This window comes from Mandrillus leucophaeus, unplaced genomic scaffold (assembly GCF_000951045.1).
Source record: "Mandrillus leucophaeus isolate KB7577 unplaced genomic scaffold, Mleu.le_1.0 Scaffold48, whole genome shotgun sequence".
NCBI lineage: Eukaryota > Metazoa > Chordata > Mammalia > Primates > Cercopithecidae > Mandrillus > Mandrillus leucophaeus.
Window position 1 is genome coordinate 1,054,400 of NW_012105142.1, and position 13,365 is coordinate 1,067,764.

Sequence of the window (13,365 nt, forward strand, 5' to 3'; positions counted from 1 at the left end):
AAAAAAAAAAAAAGGAATATTTAATATATTACAGATGCCATATTGAAGTAACAAAAATTTAAAAAGAAGTTGCTCATTTTCTTATCCTGAAGTCAAATCATTTTCATTTATCCTTGCTACCGTCTGGTTCTTACTTGTGTACATATTCAATTTTTACATTTTCTGTTTTTATTATTTACTTATTATTTATTTATTTTTGAGACAGGGCCTCACTCTGTCACCCAGGCTGGAGTGCAGTGATGGGATCTTGGCTCACTGCAACCTCTGCCTTCCGGGTTCAAGCGATTCTCCAACCTCAGCCTCCTGAGTAGCTGGGATTATAGGTGTGTGCCACCACACCCAGCGAATTTTTGTATTTTTAGTAGAGACGGGGTTTCACCATGTTGACCAGGCTGGTCCTGAACTCCTGACCTCAAGTGATCCGCCTGCCTTGGCCTCCCAAAGTGCTGAGATTACAGGTGTGAGCCACCGTGCCCGGCCATCTAGCACATTCTTTAATAGCTGCAGTGATCTATCGTGTGTTGTGTCGGTGGTCTCCAAGACCACCCCTGGGCTCAGCGATTTGCTGGGAGGACTCACAGAACTCAGCATACAGTCGCACTTGCAGCTGTGGTTTGTTACAGCAGGACACAGAGCATCAGCAAAGGATACAGGCACATGTTGGAGTCCAGAGGAGAGCAGGGGTGAGCTCCAAACGGTCTCTCTCGGCCGGGAACAGTGGCTGGCACCTGTAATCCCAGCACTTTGGGAGACCAAGGCCGGCAAATAGCCTGAGGTCAGGAGTTCAAGACAAGCCTGGCCAACATGGTGAAACCCCATCTTTACCAAAAAAATACAAAAATTAGCTGTGCGTGGTGGTACACACCTATAATCCCAGCTAGTCAGAAGGTTGAGGTGGGAGAATCACTTGAATTCAGTAGGCAGAGGTTGCGATGAGCTGAGATTGCGCCGCTGTACTCCAGCCTGGGCGACAGAGCGAGACTGTGTCTCAAAAAAAAAAAGATCTCTTCATGGAGCCACACAGGGTGGGCTGAGTTCTTCCAGCAGTGAGTTGGAACCCCATACAGGAAGTGTGGTCCACTCGGGAGGAACTCAGTCCCCAAGAGTTGCTGAAGGCTAGTCCCATAAGCACCTTCTGGACAGCATGTTCCAAAATGCCGTACTCCCAGAAGAAACTCAGCGCTCAGCATCAACCGCATTGTATAAAACAATTCAGGCCCAGTATGAGCCACCTAATCAATTAGGGAACTTTGGGAACACTCCCCACATCCAGGCACCCATAGAATGTTTCAGGCCAACAGGCAGTCTTGCAAGCAGGCTTCTCAGTGGTTAGCAGTCTCAGGCCTGCTGTAGTAACTCTGTTCTGTACATGGAGACATCACAGTTTTTGCAGCCACTTCTTACTGATTGGCAGTTTCATCCTTTTGCAAGCATGAGGTGTCCTGGCTGAGCGCGGTGGCTCACGTCTATAATTCCAGCACTACGGGAGGCCGAGATGGGAGGATTGCTTGAGCCCACGAGTTTGAGGCCTGCCTGGGCAACAGAGCGAGACCCTGTCTCTACAAAATAAGAAATAAAAAATCCAGGCATGCTGGTGCATGCTTGTAGTCCCAGCTGCTCAGGAGGCTGAGGCGGGAGGATCGCTTAAGCCCAGGAGTTCAGGGCTGCACCACTGCACTGCAGCCTGGATGACAGAGAGAGATCCTGTCTCAAAAAAAAAAGGATGAGGTGTCCTGATCAGATACTGTGACACCTCTGAGTTCTGTCTATTACTGCGCATTTGCTTGGTGAGGAGGCCGAGGAGAGCACAGACCTTATCGAGGCTTGGTACGTCCAGGAGCGATGCTCTTTCCCCATCTCTTTGCAGTGTGTGAAGGCTCTGGTCTACTACGACGTGGAGTCGTGCAGGCTTGACATTGGCAACGAGAAAGGAGACACCCCTCTACACATTGCTGCCCGCTGGGGCTACCAAGGCGTCATGGAGACATTGCTGCAGAACGGAGCATCCACCGAGATCCAGAACAGACTAAAGGAGACGCCCCTCAAGTGTGCGTTAAACTCAAAGGTAGCTCTTCCCGTCTCTGAGCGGCGAGATGACTTTGAAAGAAGATCGATGTCCGTCGCTTAGGTCTTGGCCTCATAGACAAATGAGGCATTAGTGCCTGAGGGCAGAACTTGGCTTGCATCCTTTCTGCTGCATGTGGGACTTCATCGTTAATGGGTTTTACTGATGGATATTATTTTTGGTTTGAGTGGGCACTTTTCTCACGGTTGTTCCAGGAGCTGCTGCAGGCAGAGTTTGTTCTGGCTGCTGAGTGCTATTGATTTCTTGGCAAATGGAGTGGGTAGAAAGGAGGGTCCTCAGAGGCAGGAACTGGGGAGGGAGCAAGATGTGCTGGAACTCTGTTTCCCGGTGCTTCACCTTCAAAGCCTGGAATCTTTATTCTGACTCAGCTAGTTCTGGACATCATTGAGTATGGTTTCTTTCCTACATAATTTGTTAATGAACTCACTTTTTTCTGGTAGTAATTTCTGGAGACATAGTTTGGGGAGCATGTTGTGAAGTGCTCACCTCTCGCGCGTCAGCGGGGACTGGGGGTGGCTCACAGTGGCTCACAGAGGCCAGTTCTCTGCACTCTTGTCTCTCGGCAGCAGAGCTGGTGAATGGCGTTGTAAGGCAGGCATGTGGCAGACTGACCCGGGGAAGCACGGGTCCCTGTGAAATGGAGACCCCAGCTTGGGGGTCCCCTGAGGGATTCTGTTCCAATCCAGGTCTCTAGGGGAGCCCCCTTTGTACAGGCCTGACTTTCTACCTTTTTACAAAAACACTTAATTTTTTGTTGTTTTGAGATGGAGTCTCGCTCTGTCGCCCAGGCTGGAGCGCAGTGGCTCCCTGCAACCTCGGCTCACTGCAACCTCCACCTCCCAGGTTCTAGCGATTCTCCCGCCTCAGCCTCCCAAGTAGCTGGGATGACAGGTGCCTGCCACCATGCCTGGTTAATTCTTTGTATTTTTAGTAGAGACAAGGTTTCACCGTGTTGGCTAGGCTGGTCTCGAACTCCTGACCTCAGGTGATCCACCCACCTCGGCCTCCCAAAGTGCTGGGATTACAGGCGTGAGCCATTGCACTCAGCCCCAAAATATACGATTTTATAAAAGTAATAGAGATGAGATCTTAGTGTGTTGCCCAGGCTTGTGTTGAATTCCTGGCCTCAAGTGATCCTCTCGCCTCCACCTCCCAAGGTGCTGGCATTACAGGCATGAGCCACTGCGCCTGGCCAGCTTTCTGCCTTTTGATGTTTTACTGGCTCCCTTTTATAATTTCCAGCTTTTCTAGGTCGTTCTTTCAGTTTGTTCACATCTTATTCTGGGAGTAGCACAGTTTGAATTTGTTTTTATTTTTGTTTTCTCGAAACCTCTTTATTGAGGCATGATTGGCATACAGAAAGCTATATATAGTCAGTGTGTACAACTTGATAAGTTTAGAGATAAGTGGACATCCGTGAAACTATCACCACCATCTATGCCATAAACATATCCATCACCTCCAAAAGTTTACTTCTGTTCTCTTTTTTTTTTTTTTTTTTTTTGAGACAAGGTTTGGCTGTATTGCCCAAACTGGAGTACAGTGGTACGATCTCAGCTTACTGCAACCTCTACCTCCTGGGCTTAAGCCATCCTCCCACCTCAGCTCTCAAGTCGCTGGGACTACAGGCATGTGCCACCACACCTGGCTAATTTTTGGATTTTTTATACAGATGGAGTTTCACCGTGTTGGCAAGGCTGGTCTCAAACTCCTGTCTTCAAGTGATCTGCCTGCCTTGACCTCCTGAAGTGCTGGGATTACAGGTGTGAGCCACCGCCCCTGGGCTTTCATCTTTCTTTTTAATTTTTATTTTATTTTATTTTTTTGAGACGGAGTCTCACTCTGTCACTCAGGCTGGAGTACAGTGGCATGATCTTGGCTTACTGCAACCTCCGCCTCCCGAGTTCAAGTGATTCTTCTGCCTCAGCCTCCCTTGTAACTGGAAGGTACAGGTGTGCATCACCACGCCCAGCTACTTTTTTTTTTTTTTTTTGTATTTTTAGTAGAGACGGGGTTTCATCATGTTGGCCAGGCTGTTCTTGAACGGCTGACCTCAAGTGATCTGCCCGCCCCGGCCTCCCAAAGTGCTGGGATGACAGATGTGGACCATCTCACCATCTCGCCCAGCTTCCCTCTTTTTTTTTTTTTTTTTAATTATGTTTTTGGTGTGTGGTAGGGACACAGTGTAAGATCTACAGTAAAGCACCGTTTGTGAAGGGTTAGATCCCTGCTTCTGGCTTCAGGGGCCTCGGCTGTACCCCTGAATACCTTTCTGCAAAGGTCGCAGCTTTCTGACAGGCAGAGCTGACTGGGCTGAGCAGTGCCACCACGGCCTGGGCTACTGCGACGCCTTGGGAGGAGGGTTCTACTGCTGTGGTATTTGTTTACCAGAGGCCCTTTCAGAGGGAGATCTGCAGAGGAAAGGAGAGGCCGCCTTCTCGGCTTGGCTCTGAGCTGCTCCTGCTTGAGACCTGTGGGTGCTGGAGGAAAGGCCACACCTCCTGCCTGTGGACAGACAGGCCTGGGGGCTGGATGCAGTCACCTGTCAGGCTCCATGCGGGTCTGGCTTCTCTTACCCTTGAGTCTATGCATGGGAAGCCCTGAGTCCTCCCACGGGGCAGGAGGAGCCGTGATGGGAGGAAGCGCCGACTTTGGTGTGATCCTATGTAAATTGCCATCTGCTCTGGGTCTGGGTTTCTCTGACCATCCAAGGATGCGGCTGGGCCACATGACCTAAGGCTCACTGCACTGACATTCTGAGGAGCTAGGCCGGCAGTGGGGCGTGTGGGTGATGGGGCTGTGCTGAGACGACCTCCATCTCATTGGGTACTGTTGGCATCCCCTCTGTCCCCCTAGATTCTATCTATAATGGAAGCCCATCACCTGTCCTTCGAGAGGAGGCAGAAGGCATCCGAGGTAAGTCAGCCGGGCGGAGCGAGTTGGTTACCTCGGAGACCAAGGGCTCCTTCTCCGGTCCTCACGTGACCCTGTGCCCTGTCTTCTCTCTCGTCGGGGCTCCCTGGCTACAGGCCCCCGTGCAGTCCCCGCAGCGCTCCGTGGACTCCATCAGCCAAGAGTCCTCTACTTCCAGCTTCTCCTCCATGTCAGCCGGCTCAAGGCAGGAGGAGACCAAGAAGGACTATAGAGAGGTGAGGCTTCCAGAGGGAGGACGGGGTTGGGGAGGCCTTGGCGGCCCCAGGCGGTGGCGTTCAGCTGAAGAGCCGTGGCCTGATGAGGGCTGCCCTCTCAGCCTGCTCGCCTGTGCTGGGGCTGCTGCTGCTCTGTGGTGGCTGAGGTTGGTGCCTTCGAGCTAGGCCCGGCGGCATCTCGCAGTGCTGTGCACTTCGGCGTGCCCTTCCGTGGGCTGCTCCCTGAGCAGCAATTAGTGTGGCAGAGTGTGTTTGTGTATTAGAGAGAGGATAGGCTAAGAAAAATACAGGTCAGGTCATGTAGAGGTCCACTGATTTCAGATCATTTTATTTTTATTTTTAATTTTTTGAGATAGAGTCTTGCTCTGTCTCCCAGGCTGGAGTGCAGTGGTGCGATCTCGGCTCACTGCCACCTCTACCTCCAAGGTTCAAGCAATTCTCCTGCCTCAGCCTTCCAAGTAGCTGGGATTACAGGGGTGTGCCACCATACCCAGCGGATTTTTTTGTAGTTTTAGTAGAGATGGGGTTTCACCATGTTGGCCAGGCTGATCTTAAACTCCTGACCTCAGGTCTCCCAAAGTGTTGCGTTTACAGGCATAAGCCACTGCACCTGGCCTGTTTTTATTTTTCATTTTTATTTTTACTTTTTTGTGACAGAGTCTTGCTGTGTCGCCCAGGCTGGAGTGTAGTGGCGCAATCTTGGCTCACTGCAACCTCCACCTACTGGGTTCAAGTAATTCTCCTGCTGCAGCCTCCCAAGTAGCTGGGATTACAGGTGCCTGCCACCATGTCCAGCTAATTTTTTTGTATTTTTAGTAGAGATAGGGTTTCACCACGTTGGCCAGGCTGATTTTGAACTCCTGACCTCAAGTGATCCGCCCACCTGGGCCTCCCAAAGTGCAGGGATTATAGGCATGAGTCACCGTGCCCAGTCTGATTTCAGATCATTTTGGAAAGTGTCTGCATAGCATTCTCTGCCTTCCATTCCCGCTCTACAGGCACCTCTGTTGAGAACCTAATGTCGTTGTTCCTGAGTTCTTGCAAAGTTCACGTAGACATTCACACACATGTCCACCTTGCAGTTTGCAGAAGTTCATTGATGGCCTTTGTTTTTCTTTTTCTTTTTTCCACTTAAATTACTTTAGAGTTTGTTCAGTGTCAGCACAATAGATTTGCCTCATTCTTTTCTTTTTTTGCGACCTAATCTTGCTCCGTCACCTAGGCTGGAGTGCGGTGGTGTGATTTTGGCTCACTGCACCCTCCACCTCCTGGGTTCAAGCAATTCTTGGGTCTCTGTGTCCTGAGTAGCAGGGATTACAGGCACCCGCCACCATGCCTGGCTAATTTTTGTATTTTTTTTTTTTTTAGTAGAGATGGGGTTTCACCATGCTGGCCAGGTTGGTCATGAACTCCTGACCTCAGGTGATCTGCCCACCTCGGCCTCCCAAAGTGCTGGGATTACAGGCGTGAGCCACCGTACCTGGCTAGTTCTGCCTCATTCTTTAGCTGAGAAGTGGACTGTTGAATGGATGTACCACCTTTGATGGCCCCCGCCATGGGTGCTGAACCCTCATGGACCCTACCATAGTGTCCCACTACCCGCAAGCTGTGACATGCTCTTGGAGGACCAAGTAAGCTTAGCTCCGTGCAGAACCACAGCAGAGAAAGCCACGAGACATGGTCCAAAGTCTAACGGAGACCTGAAGTTGTCCCTGGGAGGGGTGTCCACCCTCATGGTGCCCAGCTAGCAGATATTGAGAGTTGAGTTCAGTATTTCTTTTTTCTTTTTTTTTGAGACAGGGTCTCACTGTGTCACCCAGGCTGGAGTGCAGTGGTACAGTCATAGCTCCCTGCAACCTCAGACTCCTAGGGATAGCCTCCAAAGCGCTGGGATTACAGGCAGAGCCACTGCACTTAGCTAAGTGTATTTTTCTAAATCATAGAGGTGGCTGGCGTCTTAGGAAGGACTTGTTCTCCAAGGCGACCATGGCCTCACCTTTCCACGTGGATAAAGTTACAGTTTATATTCCCTAAATGGCAGTGGGTTCTATGCACACCAGCAACTTCCTAGGATACCCTCTCTGAGCAGTTTTAGGGACACGTTTACAAGATACTAAATCAGCCGGGCATGGTGGCTCACGCCTGTAATCCCAGCACTTTGGGAGGCCGAGATGGGCGGATCACCTGAGGTTGGGAGTTCGAGACCAGCCTGGCCAACATGGAGAAACCCTGTCTCTACTAAAAATACAAAAAAAAATTAGCTGGGCATGGTGGCGAGCACCTGTAATCCCAGCTACTAGGGAGGCTGAGGCGGGAGAATCGCTTGAACCTGGGCGGCGGAGGTTGTGGTGAACCAAGATGGCACCATTGCACTCCAGCCTGAGCAACAGAGCAAGACTCCGTCTCAAAAATAAAAAAAAAAAAAAAAAAGATACTAAGTCAGACATTAAAACTCTACAAATCAAGCCAATAGGTTTTCAGAATGTTTATATTATTTTTATTATTATTTTATTACTGAAATCATTTTTCTAACATTTTTGTTCCTTTTATTAAGGTAGAAAAACTTTTAAGAGCAGTTGCTGATGGAGATCTAGAAATGGTGAGTTTTTAGAAGTGCCTTTTCTTTTATTTTTATTTTTTAGAGACAGGGTCTTCTTCTGTCACCCAGGCTGGAATGCAGTGGCGTGATCATGGCTCACTGCAGCCTTGAACTCCTGGACTCAAGCGATCCTCTTGCCCCAGCCTCTTCACAGTTGTGCGTGGCCATGCCTGGCTAATCATAAACAAATTTTTTGTAGAGATAGGGTCTCGCTGTATTGCCCAGCCTGATCTTGAACTCTGGGCCTCAAGGGATTCTCCTGCCTTAGCCTCCCAAAGTGCTTGGATTACACGTGTGAGCCACCATGCCCAGCTTTAGAAGTGCTTTTTATTATAAAAAGCTTGTTCTAGCTTAAAACAGCCACCCATCTGTGTTTCTTGTCTCCAGTTCAGTTTTGGGCCACGTGGACCCTCTGATTTTGTGCAGAGGGCGGTATGTTTAATGCATATTTGGTAATGGCAATGTTATATTTTCCCGACAAGTAATGAGGCGGATGAACATTCAGGCACATAGCAAACGTGGGCCCTGCCTTTCGGACGTCCGTATTCCAGGAGTGTGGTGAGACGTTACCAAGACCAGAGACCATGTCCGGGGCACAGAGTGTGGGCTCAGAGCCCAGGCCCACTAGCCAGTGTGCAAGGAGGGCAGCTCGGTTTTAAGGGAGGGCAGCGTTTTGGGGAGAGGAGGAAATAGAGAGGCGAGGGCAGAGCCCAGTGGTGTTTGTGAGCCTCTGCAGAAGCTGTGGTCGGCTGGGACTCCTGGGCCGCGGGAGGGGGCCTGAGGCTTGGGGCTCCAAGGAGTCATAAGCAGGTGTCTGGATAAGATGGGGCCGCCGGCCCTGGGCTGGCACCTGGAGAGAATGTCGTGGCTTGAAGGGAAGGCGTCTGTCCTATCATTAGGCACATCTGACAGTGAAATGAGTGGACAGTGGAGATAGCCTTCCTTAGATTCTGAGGGACAGGTTTCCCTCACTTGCCTTTGGCCCCTTGAAAGGACTGTGTGTTCCACTTTTTTTTGTTGTTGTTTTTTTGAGACAGAGTCTTGCTCTGTCATCCAGGAGTGCAGTGGCATGATCTCAGCTCACTGCAACCTCCACCTCCTGGGTTCAAGCAATTCTCCTGCTTCAGCCTCCGGAAAAGGTGGGACTACAGGCACGCACCACCACACCCGGCTAATTTTTGTATTTTTAGCAGAGACGGGGTTTCACCGTGTTGGCCAGGCTGGGCTTGAACTCCTGACCTCAGGTGATCTGCCCGCCTAGGCCTCCCAAAGTGCTGTGATTACAGGCATGAGCCACCATGCCTGGCTGTATCTTCCACTTTTAATGGAGGAGGGAGTGAGGTGCTTACTGAATGCCCTAGGACCAGGGTGGGTTTATTTTTTTTGAGACTGTCTTGCTCTGTTGCCCAGGCTGGAGTGCTGTGGTGTAATCATGGCTCACTGTAGCCTTGAACTCCTGGGCTCAGGCGATTCTCCGGCCACTGCCTCCCAGAATGCTGGGATTACATGTATAAGCCACTGCGCCCACCCCTAGGATAGAGTTTTAAAGCCATCACCCTGAGGCAGCACCGATCTGCCTGCCCGTTTTTATGATAGAAGAAAAGAATCTCTGACATAAGTTGTGAAGTGGAAGGACTGAGGAAGGCTTCATGAGGGAGCAGAAGCCGGTTATAAATGGCTGTGGGGTTGGGGAAGGAAGTGTGGGCCCTGATTGGGAACGGTTGACCGTGTGTGTTTAAGATACTGCGCAGCGACAACGCTGAGGATGTGTTCCTGTTTCCCTTACTCTCCATCACCAGGTGCGTTACCTATTGGAGTGGACAGAGGAGGACCTGGAGGATGCGGAGGACACTGTCAGTGCAGCAGACCTCGAATTCTGTCACCCCTTGTGCCAGTGCCCCAAGTGTGCCCCAGCTCAGAAGGTTCGGCTTTGTTTCTATTGGTGGAGGTCAGGGAATGTAGGCAATTTTTTTTTTTTTTTTTTGAGACAGGGTCTTGTTCTGTCACCCAGGCTGGAGTGCAGTGGTACAGTCATGGCCCACTGCAACCTCAATCGCCTGGGCTCAAGTGATCCTCCCACCTCAGTCTCCTGACAAGTTTGGACCACAGGCCTGCACCACTACACTTGGCTAATTCGTTTCTTTTTGTAGAGACCCGGCCTTTCTGTGTTGCCCAGGCTGGTCTCGACCTCCCAGGCTCAAGCGATCCTCCTGCCTCAGCCTCCCAAGGTGCTGGGATTACAGATGTGAGCCACTGCTCCTGGCCAGCAAATTCTTCCTTTTTCCCTCAGGAAAGTTCTCTGTTTCTCAGCCAGATAATTACTGTGCTGCATGGCTGTGAATAAGTATTCCCCAAGATATGGTGGGACTCATTAGCCCAGGGCGGCTGCCAGCTTCCTGTGCAACAGGTAAGTGAGCAGGGATGTGTCCCCGCGATGAGCATTTTGGCTGCTATCTGGGCCCCTGAGTCCCGTGGCAGGAGCTTATGAACAGATGCTCGAGGGTCTCCTTTTAGGTACGTAAAGCCCTCCAGGGAAGCTGCACGCATGTTCTGCTGCTGCTTTTACTCGGGTGAGTTCAGTCTTTGTGGGGACTCTCCCCCAAGTGCGGAGGAATCTCCAGACCCTCTCCCAGCTTCCCCCAGGGGTAACATCCTTGCAAAACTATGATGCAGAATCACAGCCAGGATATCGACATTGATGCAATCTGTGGACCTTAGTTCAGATTTCCCCAGTTCTACTTGTTCTCAGTGTGTGTGTGTGTGTGTGTGTGTGTGTGTGTGTGTGTGTATTTAGTTCTGTACAGTTGTGCTACATGTGTAGGTTTATGTATCCACCATCACATTCAAAATACTTTCTGTGGCAGAAGATACTTTTTTATACTCATTGTTCTTTTTTTTTTCAAGATAGAGTCTCGCTCTGTTGCTCTGTTGCCCAGGCTGGAGTGCAATGGGGCAATCTCGGCTCACTGCAACCTCTGCCTCCCAGGTTCAAGCCATTCTCCTGCCTCAGCCTCCCAAGTTGCTGGGCCTACAGCACCTACCACCACGCCCGGCTGATTTTTGTATTTTTAGTAGAGACGGAGTTTCACCATGTTGGCCAGGCTGGTCTCAAACTCCTGACCTCAAGTGATCCACCCACCTCAGCCTCCCAAAGTACTGGGATTACAGGTGTGAGCCACCGCACCCGGCCTCCTTGTTCTTTTACAGCCTCTTATTCTTGTTTTGTAATGTCCCCAAAAGACACAACACTAAACTGCTTTATATCTGTGATTAAATTAAAACCCACCCCGCCATTCTTTTCTAGCCAGTGTTTTAGAATTGGTTTTTAAATGCTTTATTGAAGTATAATTCACAGACAGTAAAGTCTATGTATTTATACAATTTGGTGAACTTTTACAGATGTAAAACCTGTGAAGCCATCACCCCCATCAAGACACAGCATGTCTCCGTCACCTGCAAGCACATTTCTCTCATCACAAGACCAATCACTCAAGCTGCCCTCTGACAGCCACACCCACCTCTCTACCTGCCACGCCCACCCCACCATCCCCAACCCCTGGCAACCACTCACCTGTTCTCCGTTTCTCTGATCCTGTCACTTCAAAAACGTTACATGAATGTAATGACACAGTATACGTATGACCTTTTGGAATTGACTTTTGATTCCACGTTGTTGCATAGAATCAGGTCTGTTTCTCCGTCGCGGGATGGCATTCCATTTGTTTAATGGTGGCATATACTCACTGTGGAATGTCCAAGGACACGTATTTTGTTCCTGGTTTGGGGAATGTTATCAATAAAACTGCCATGAACAAACATTCGAGTAGACGTTTCGGTAAGAACACAAGTTTTCATTTTTCTAGGATAAATGCCTGAGAGTGCAATTGCGGAGTCACGTGGTAATTGCACGGTAATTCCATGGTTCGTTTTTATAAGGAACTGACCGTCTTTTCCCAAGCAGGCTGTATGGTTTTACATGCCCACCAGCGATGTATGAGTGATCCAGTTTCTCCTCATCCTCCCCAGCCTTGGGCGTGGTCATTGTTCTCTGTTTCAGCCATTCAGATAGGTGTGTAGTACTATCTCAATGTGACTTTAATTTGCATTTCTCTAATGGCTGATGCTGTTGAACAGCTTTTCATGTGCTTATTTGCCATCTGTATATGTTCTTCAGTGAAATGTCTGTTAATGTGTTTTGCCCGTTTTCTCATTGGTTTGTTTTTGGCTTTATTGTTGAATTTTGAGAGTTCTTTATCTATTCTAGATGTGTGGATATTTGTCAGATACGTGGTTTGCAGACATTTCCTTTCAGTGTGTAGCTTGTCTATAATCTCACGTGGGCTTTCACAGAGAAAAAGGTTTTTCTACATCTAGTTTGTCAATATTTCCTTTTATAGATGATACTTTTGGTATCAAGTCTGATAATTCTTTGCCTTGCTCTAGATTTCCAACTTTTTCCTGTTTTTTTTTTAAGTTATACTTTTATATTTTATAGTGAAGTCCGTGATCCAATTTGTGTTAATTTTTACTCAAATTGTGAGATTTAGGTTGAGGTTCTTCTTTTTTTTTCTTGCCTACAAATGTCCACTTGCTCCAGCACCATTTGTTGAAAAGCCTCTCCTTCCTCCCGTGACTTGCCTGTGCACCTCGGTTGGCTATAGATTGTGTGGATCGATCTCTGGGTTCTCTGTTCTGCTACATTGATCTATGGGCCCATCCTACCAGTACCGTGCTGTCTTGATGACTGTAGCTATGTAGTAAGCCTCAGTGCTGGATTAAATGATTCTTCCTAATTTATTATTCTTTGCCAGGAATGTTTTGGCTGTTCTATGGCCTATGCCTTTCCATGTAAATTTTATTTATTTATTTATTTACCTGCTTACTTACTTCCTCACTCTTGTAATACCCAGACTGGTCTGAGCCATATCAATTTTAGAATTAGCTTTTGTATGTCTACAAAATACCTTGCTCAGATTTTGATAGGAATTACATTAAACCTACAGATGAACTGGGGAGAAATAACATCATCTGACTCAACGTATGTTGAGTCTTCATGAACGTGGTATATCTCTCCAAGTATTTACGCCTTCTTTGACTTCTTTCATCAACATTTTGTCATTTTTTTTTTCAGCATACAGATCCTGCCTGTGTCATGTTAAGTGTACATCTCAGTATTTAATATTCTTTCAAGCAGTTGTAAATGGTATTGCATACATAGCATGCACTCATGTGTTAGCTATCTAATTATAGATGTGTATGTCCCATACTAAGAGAATTAGGCTGGGCTCAGTGTCATACTCCTGTAATCCCAACACTTTGGGAGGCCACCCTGGAGGATCACTTGAGGCCTGGAGTTTGAGACCAGCCTGGCCAACAGAGTAAGACCCTGTCTCTAAAAAACTAAAAATATAAAATATAAAAGAAAAAAGAAAATGAATTTGGCCAGGCACGGTGGCTCACACCTGTAATCTCAGCACTTTGGGAGGCCGAGGCAGGTGGATCACCTGAGGTCAGGAGTTCGAGACCAGCCT

At 48.7% G+C, this 13,365-nt stretch overlaps 1 protein-coding gene across 1 annotated transcript in view; it reads left to right on the forward strand.

The window, feature by feature from the left end:
• ANKRD27 (ankyrin repeat domain 27 (VPS9 domain)) overlaps nt 1-13,365 on the forward strand; it is a 132,931-nt gene that overhangs the window by 93,562 nt on the left and 26,004 nt on the right. Inside the window, exons 17-21 of the mRNA XM_011995283.1 lie at nt 1,868-2,065; nt 4,943-5,002; nt 5,116-5,235; nt 7,790-7,834; nt 9,634-9,756. Of these exons, the coding sequence (XP_011850673.1) occupies nt 1,868-2,065; nt 4,943-5,002; nt 5,116-5,235; nt 7,790-7,834; nt 9,634-9,756 (546 nt within the window). The remainder of the gene's footprint in view (nt 1-1,867; nt 2,066-4,942; nt 5,003-5,115; nt 5,236-7,789; nt 7,835-9,633; nt 9,757-13,365) is intronic.